An 8,454-nucleotide genomic window follows, 5' to 3' on the forward strand; every position below is an offset into this window, starting at 1 on the left:
ACGGCAGTTTGGAAGATGTATGATGGTAGTTTGGAGATGTATGATGGTAGTTTGAGAGATATCTGATGGTAGTTTGTAGATGTCTGGTGGTAGTTTGGAGATGTCTGGTGGTAGTTTGAGAGATATCTGATGGTAGTTTGAGAGATATCTGATGGTAGTTTGGAGATATCTGGTGGTAGTTTGGGATATATTTGATGGTTGTTTGGGAGATATTTGATGGTTGTTTGGGAGATATATGATGGTTGTTTGGGAGATATTTGATGGTTGTTTGGGAGATATTTGATGGTTGTTTGAGAGATATCTGATGGTAGTTTGAGAGATGCCTGGTGGTAGTTTGGAGATATCTGATGGTAGTTTGAGAGATGTCTGATGGTAGTTTGAGAGATGTCTGATGGTAGTTTGAGAGATATCTGATGGTAGTTTGTAGATGTCTGGTGGTAGTTTGTAGATGTCTGGTGGTAGTTTGTAGATGTCTGGTGGTAGTTTGGATGTGTCTGGCGGTAGTTTGGGAGATATTTGATGGTAGTTTGTAGATATCTGATGGTCGTTTGGAGATGTCTGGTGGTAGTTTGAGAGATTTCTGATGGTAGTTTGGAGATATCTGATGGTAGTTTGGAGATATCTGGTGGTAGTTTGGGAGATATTTGATGGTTGTTTGGGAGATATTTGATGGTAGTTTGGGAGATATTTGATGGTAGTTTGGGAGATTTTTGATGGTAGTTTGGAGATGCCTGGTGGTAGTTTGGAGATGCCTGGTGGTAGTTTAGAGATGTCTGGTGGTAGTTTGTTGATGTCTGGTGGTAATTTGTTGATGTCTGGTGGTAGTTTGTTGATGTCTGGTGGTAGTTTGGAGATGTCTGGTGGTAGTTTGGAGATGTCTGGTGGTAGTTTGGAGATGTCTGGTGGTAGTTTGGAGATGTCTGGTGGTAGTTTGAGAGATGTCTGGTGGTAGTTTGAGAGATATCTGATGGCAGTTTGGAAGATGTCTGACGGCAGTTTGGAAGATGTCTGACGGTAGTTTGGAAGATGTCTGATGGTAGTTTGGAGATGTATGATGGTAGTTTGAGAGATATCTGATGGTTGTTTGGAAGATATCTGATGGCAGTTTAAGAGATATCTGATGGCAGTTTGGAAGATGTCTGACGGCAGTTTGGAAGATGTCTGATGGTAGTTTGAGAGATATCTGATGGTAGTTTGTAGATGTCTAGTGGTAGTTTGGATATGTCTGGTGGTAGTTTGGAGATGTCTGGTGGTAGTTTGGAGATGTCTGGTGGTAGTTTGAGAGATATCTGATGGTAGTTTGAGAGATATCTGATGGTAGTTTTAGAGCTATCTGATGGTAGTTTTAGAGCTATCTGATGGTAGTTGGGAGATGTCTGATGGTTGTTTGGAAGATATCTGATGGCAGTTTGGAAGATGTCTGACGGCAGTTTGGAAGATGTATGATGGTAGTTTGGAGATGTATGATGGTAGTTTGAGAGATATCTGATGGTAGTTTGTAGATGTCTGGTGGTAGTTTGGAGATGTCTGGTGGTAGTTTGAGAGATATTTGATGGTTGTTTGGGAGATATTTGATGGTAGTTTGGGAGATATTTGATGGTAGTTTGGGAGATATTTGATGGTAGTTTGGAGATGCCTGGTGGTAGTTTAGAGATGTCTGGTGGTAGTTTGTTGATGTCTGGTGGTAATTTGTTGATGTCTGGTGGTAGTTTGTTGATGTCTGGTGGTAGTTTGTTGATGTCTGGTGGTAGTTTGGAGATGTCTGGTGGTAGTTTGTTGATGTCTGGTGGTAGTTTGGAGATGTCTGGTGGTAGTTTGGAGATGTCTGGTGGTAGTTTGAGAGATGTCTGATGGCAGTTTAAGAGATGTCTGATGGCAGTTTAAGAGATATCTGATGGCAGTTTGGAAGATGTCTGATGGTAGTTTGGAGATGTATGATGGTAGTTTGAGAGATATCTGATGGTTGTTTGGAAGATATCTGATGGCAGTTTAAGAGATATCTGATGGCAGTTTGGAAGATGTCTGACGGCAGTTTGGAAGATGTCTGATGGTAGTTTGACAGATATCTGATGGTAGTTTGTAGATGTCTGATGGTAGTTTGGATATGTCTGGTGGTAGTTTGGAGATGTCTGGTGGTAGTTTGGAGATGTCTGATGGTAGTTTGAGAGCTATCTGATGGTAGTTTGAGAGCTATCTGATGGTAGTTTGAGAGCTATCTGATGGTAGTTTGAGAGCTATCTGATGGTAGTTTTAGAGCTATCTGATGGTAGTTGGGAGATGTCTGATGGTTGTTTGGAAGATATCTGATGGCAGTTTGGAAGATGTCTGACGGCAGTTTGGAAGATGTATGATGGTAGTTTGGAGATGTATGATGGTAGTTTGAGAGATATCTGATGGTAGTTTGTAGATGTCTGGTGGTAGTTTGGAGATGTCTGGTGGTAGTTTGAGAGATATCTGATGGTAGTTTGAGAGATATCTGATGGTAGTTTGGAGATATCTGGTGGTAGTTTGGGATATATTTGATGGTTGTTTGGGAGATATTTGATGGTTGTTTGGGAGATATATGATGGTTGTTTGGGAGATATTTGATGGTTGTTTGGGAGATATTTGATGGTTGTTTGAGAGATATCTGATGGTAGTTTGAGAGATGCCTGGTGGTAGTTTGGAGATATCTGATGGTAGTTTGAGAGATGTCTGATGGTAGTTTGAGAGATATCTGATGGTAGTTTGTAGATGTCTGGTGGTAGTTTGTAGATGTCTGGTGGTAGTTTGTAGATGTCTGGTGGTAGTTTGGATGTGTCTGGCGGTAGTTTGGGAGATATTTGATGGTAGTTTGTAGATATCTGATGGTCGTTTGGAGATGTCTGGTGGTAGTTTGAGAGATATCTGATGGTAGTTTGGAGATATCTGATGGTAGTTTGGAGATATCTGGTGGTAGTTTGGGAGATATTTGATGGTTGTTTGGGAGATATTTGATGGTTGTTTGGGAGATATTTGATGGTAGTTTGGGAGATATTTGATGGTAGTTTGGGAGATATTTGATGGTAGTTTGGAGATGCCTGGTGGTAGTTTAGAGATGTCTGGTGGTAGTTTGTTGATGTCTGGTGGTAATTTGTTGATGTCTGGTGGTAGTTTGTTGATGTCTGGTGGTAGTTTGTTGATGTCTGGTGGTAGTTTGTTGATGTCTGGTGGTAGTTTGGAGATGTCTGGTGGTAGTTTGGAGATGTCTGGTGGTAGTTTGAGAGATGTCTGGTGGTAGTTTGAGAGATATCTGATGGCAGTTTGGAAGATGTCTGACGGCAGTTTGGAAGATGTCTGACGGTAGTTTGGAAGATGTCTGATGGTAGTTTGGAGATGTATGATGGTAGTTTGAGAGATATCTGATGGTTGTTTGGAAGATATCTGATGGCAGTTTAAGAGATATCTGATGGCAGTTTGGAAGATGTCTGACGGCAGTTTGGAAGATGTCTGATGGTAGTTTGAGAGATATCTGATGGTAGTTTGTAGATGTCTAGTGGTAGTTTGGATATGTCTGGTGGTAGTTTGGAGATGTCTGGTGGTAGTTTGAGAGATATCTGATGGTAGTTTGAGAGATATCTGATGGTAGTTTAAGAGATATCTGATGGCAGTTTGGAAGATGTCTGACGGCAGTTTGGAAGATGTCTGATGGTAGTTTGAGAGATATCTGATGGTAGTTTGTAGATGTCTAGTGGTAGTTTGGATATGTCTGGTGGTAGTTTGGAGATGTCTGGTGGTAGTTTGGAGATGTCTGGTGGTAGTTTGAGAGATATCTGATGGTAGTTTGAGAGATATCTGATGGTAGTTTTAGAGCTATCTGATGGTAGTTTTAGAGCTATCTGATGGTAGTTGGGAGATGTCTGATGGTTGTTTGGAAGATATCTGATGGCAGTTTGGAAGATGTCTGACGGCAGTTTGGAAGATGTATGATGGTAGTTTGGAGATGTATGATGGTAGTTTGAGAGATATCTGATGGTAGTTTGTAGATGTCTGGTGGTAGTTTGTAGATGTCTGGTGGTAGTTTGAGAGATATCTGGTGGTAGTTTGAGAGATATCTGATGGTAGTTTGAGAGATATCTGATGGTAGTTGGGAGATGTCTGGTGGTAGTTGGGAGATGTATGATGGTAGTTTGAGAGATATCTGATGGTAGTTTGTAGATGTCTGGTGGTAGTTTGTAGATGTCTGGTGGTAGTTTGAGAGATATCTGGTGGTAGTTTGAGAGCTATCTGATGGTAGTTTGAGAGATATCTGATGGTAGTTGGGAGATGTCTGGTGGTAGTTGGGAGATGTCTGATGGTAGTTTGGAGATATCTGATGGTAGTTTGGGCGATATCTGATGGTAGTTTGGGCGATATCTGATGGTAGTTTGGGCGATGTCTGGTGGTAGTTTGTTGATGTCTGGTGGTAGTTTGGAGATGTCTGGTGGTAGTTTGTAGATGTCTGATTGTAGTTTGTCAATATTGTGAAAGACCAAGAGGATAAACAGCAAAGCATTTTTTTCACAGCCTTTTTTGGTCATATTTACTAAGGGTGCCAATAATTCTGGAGGGCTCTGTATATATTTGATAAAATAATTGAGAAATATAAAAATGACGTACGTTATTGCCGGTATAAGCACATTTGAAATGGAAACTATCTGTGTTGACTACAATGGACCCTTTCTGCAGTCACAGTGTGACCCTTGACTTGTTTCAGTGCTCGTCTTCCTGTGGGAAGGGCCTGCAGTCGCGAGTGGTCCAGTGCATGCACAGGCTGACTGGTCGGCACGGTACGGACTGCTCGGCGCCGCTTCGACCACCCACCTACCGACCCTGTCACCACGGACCCTGCAAAGACAACGTCAATGTGAACACCATCACCTCCCCCAGGCTAGGTGAGACATGTGTTCCACAGTGAGGATGAACGGTTACGTCGCCTTATGCAGAGCGCAGTTCACACCTGAGACCTCTGACCAAAGACACAAGTCATTCACCGCTTCCTGCAGGTGAGGGGGAAAACTGCGTCTGGCTTATCTCCGTAAAACAGTTACCGTTTCCTTCATCCACCATGGAAATAACCACTAGTTCTGCTTTATACTTGTTTTGTGAACTCCACATGGGAACATCAAACTCCATGGTGTCTATAATATTATATATAAATATAAATAATATTATCCGTCGTCCCACAACAGCGTCTGAATGAAGCCGCTACCAGCGTTTTGCAAGATGTTGCATGAATAAACTCAAATGGATATTTAAGATGAATCAAAATACCATTTCGTAGAAATGTAAAGGTATTCAAATATAAAGGTATTCACTATCAGTGAAAAAATAATAATAAACAGTTAATAATAACTGAGTTAAATCATAACGTTGCAGAATGTAATGCCTATGCAAGTAGCTACGCTGACATCTATCTTTAAAATGACGTACTACGACTTTACTTTTCCAGAGAGAAGATGGAAGTCTGGCTAAAACCAACAATGGAACAATATGGCTGGTGCTTCGTTGGGTGTTGTTTGTTCTCACCCTCTCGGTCACAAATATACATTTGAAATAGAACTATTTGCAAACTGCAAGTATTGCTACTTGGTGTATTTTGGTGATTTTAAACCGTCCATGCAGCACATTGACTCTTTCCTCCGTCTCCTCCCAGCCGCTCTGACCTACAAGTGCTCGGGCGACCAGTGGGCCGTGTACTGCCGCGTGGTGCGGGATAGGAACCTGTGCCGGGACATGAGGTGGTACCAGCGCTGCTGTGAGACCTGCAGAGACTTTTACGCCAAGAAGATACTGAGCCAATGACCAAATGCTCCCACCCTTCCTGCACAGAACGTTCCTTTGTGTGAATGTTTTAATATCCATAGATAGTACAAACATGTGTAAGGAAATAATGTATTTAATTGAAGGACCTTTTGTATTTAAAAAGGAAAATGCAGGCAAATGTACATTTGAAATAGAACTATACGCTTCTAGATTTGATGAAGACGTCTGCTGTTCACCAAAAGAATAGAGCAACCAGTCGGGCTTTAAATGAGACGTTTACATAATGATGGAACGTCTTTGACCTTGAGGCGTCAGCATGAGTGAGCCTGAGTGTTCCCCTCGGCCCTGGATCTTTACTCTGTGCTGATTGTTGCAGAAATAACCAGTAAATGCCTTCAAATATAAGTCATATTATTATACTTAAGTATTAGTTTTCTTAGATCACTTTCTCTCGGTTTTTAAACCATCTTAAATCTAAACTGTATGTGCAATTTCAAAAACTGTTTCATGAGACATTAAACTCTATTTTATGTCTGAAAAGGTGAACAACTCAATACTGTAGGACAACGGGATGTGTACATGTATTTGTGCCAATGTCATATTTATGGGATATAAATTATAAACATTTTGATAATTCAATGGATGCTTTTGCATGTGATGGCTCAAATGATGGAACCGTTTAGAAGTTGTGAAGAGTGACAATTTTTATCATTTTTAATAACCAATCGTAGTGCAAGTGGTTATTGTGCAAATTAAAGATGATTGTACTCGTTTGTACACGTGTCAAACCACATGCCGTTTATTATTATGAATGAGAAATATGTTGTGAACTCATTTTCTTTACACCTGCAGTTTAGCAGTTTTGTTAAATGCAACATGGATCATTGATTCGTCATTGATATATTGTTTATTATTGAGTTCAAAGTCAAATTGTACAATTGCAATGCATGTGTACAGAATCAGATACATGCTGATACCTGAACACATGACAGAGAACCAAAGCTTTAGTGTAACAGTGTTGTGCTTCTTGTGTCATTAAAGAATAAAGCGATGTATCCGTGCCAGGTTATACATATCTATAAATGATTAAACATTGAATGTTCAAACAGCTGCTGTTCAAAGATATGACTGTCGACCCTTTTCATATTCATGGTGCTCAGATGCATCTCTGTCTTTTCCAAGGCGTTGAAGTGAATCTTATGACTGTTATTCTCAGTGATGTTGTAGGATTATTTAATAGCATTGCATTTTAGTGATGAAATTAACCTTTTGTTTGCCAATGTAAAGCAAATATCCTTAATTATTCCTGTACTGTATGATTTCCAGTTGCACATACAGGATGTTTGGTTTATGAACTGCCACTATGTATTTCATGGGGCTGATATGGAACGGAGTAAATAATCAGTTTGTGGCAATTTAACCATTTGTATCTTGTGCTGTTACTACCGTCAAATACAACCTCTTTATGTCACGTAATAAATGAAATTGTTATGGAAAAACCAACCTGCATGTCCCACTATGATGGTATCTGGTTTACCTTTAAACCGAGTGAGGACTGCTCTCTTCCTCTTCCTCACAGCACAAAACCAACACTCAGTATAACATCAATTACATCCTCAACAAATCCACTGTTGTGAGAACATGTTTAAGTTTTTTATAATCATGATAAAACTTCCTGTGAAGCATCTGTACAACGTAATGTTTTATATGAATTCATCTTTTAATTAATTTATTAAGAAAGTGATTAGTTTCAGTTTTTTAGTTATAAATATGTTTTCTTGACTTTTCATGACAACTTTTCAAATACCAACAGCTGCCAAAGCCACAAGACACAACCAACCATTTGTGGATTTCCTCATGAGTTGTTTCTCAGTTTGTGAACAAAATGGTCCCAGTTGTTGAGGGTTTGGTCTGGAGGCGACTTCACTGGTGGCACCATTGCCACCAGCAAGCATGACGGGATCCACATGTATGATTTAATGCAAAACAAGGTCAGGGCCTGTGATTCTGTTTTCTGGCCTAAACAGAATCACAACGTTTACATTTCAATTTTTATAAAATATAACTATTTTATAGTTTAATTGTTTTTCACAAATGCACTACATGTATTATAATATTTTTTCCCTATTAGCTTATTTTCTCATTGCACAGCTTCTGTGTTCCTCTCTTGCCTTCAGCTGCTGTGTAATGATCTGGTTAACAGAGCTCATCCAATCACATTTCACTTCTGTTTCTCTGTGGACTGAGAGCTGACACACTGAGGTGTCTGGGTTCCTGTGGTCAGCAGCTTGCTTCATGAAAAGCACCAAGAAGACTCATTCTCAGTATAATCATAAGAATAATTATTCAGACAACAATTTTAATACATACAGTTTTTCACAATTTAATTTCCCTAGCATAATAATTCCACAGTTCAGTATTCAAGACTACAAGACTATAATTCTTCATACATGCTAGATCTCACACTACTTCATTTGTTGTGGGTTAAAATGAACATAAAGGATGAATAACTCAGGAACATAACCCATATTGCTTCATGATACTCACTCTTCAGAATTGTTTTAAAAACATGTTTTAATGAAATACTTGCCGTGGCTCGAATGCTGACTACAAATCATCCATTAGCACACTCAGTATTTCCATAATATAAATAGACTAGAAACAGTTTCTGTGCTTTTTTCTCCCGTCAAG

At 39.7% G+C, this 8,454-nt stretch overlaps 1 protein-coding gene across 1 annotated transcript in view; it reads left to right on the top strand.

Annotated features, from left to right (window-relative positions):
* adamts17 (ADAM metallopeptidase with thrombospondin type 1 motif, 17) overlaps positions 1–7,229 on the top strand; it is a gene marked incomplete at its 5' end in the record, with an annotated part of 89,253 nt that extends 82,024 nt beyond the window's left edge. The window contains 2 exons of the mRNA XM_079217429.1: positions 4,715–4,892; positions 5,654–7,229. Of these exons, the coding sequence (XP_079073555.1) occupies positions 4,715–4,892; positions 5,654–5,802 (327 nt within the window). The 3' untranslated portion in view covers positions 5,803–7,229. The remainder of the gene's footprint in view (positions 1–4,714; positions 4,893–5,653) is intronic.
* Positions 7,230–8,454: the final 1,225 nt, after the last annotated feature.

The sequence above is a fragment of the Taurulus bubalis genome (assembly GCF_910589615.1).
Source record: "Taurulus bubalis genome assembly, chromosome: 4".
Lineage (NCBI taxonomy): Eukaryota > Metazoa > Chordata > Actinopteri > Perciformes > Cottidae > Taurulus > Taurulus bubalis.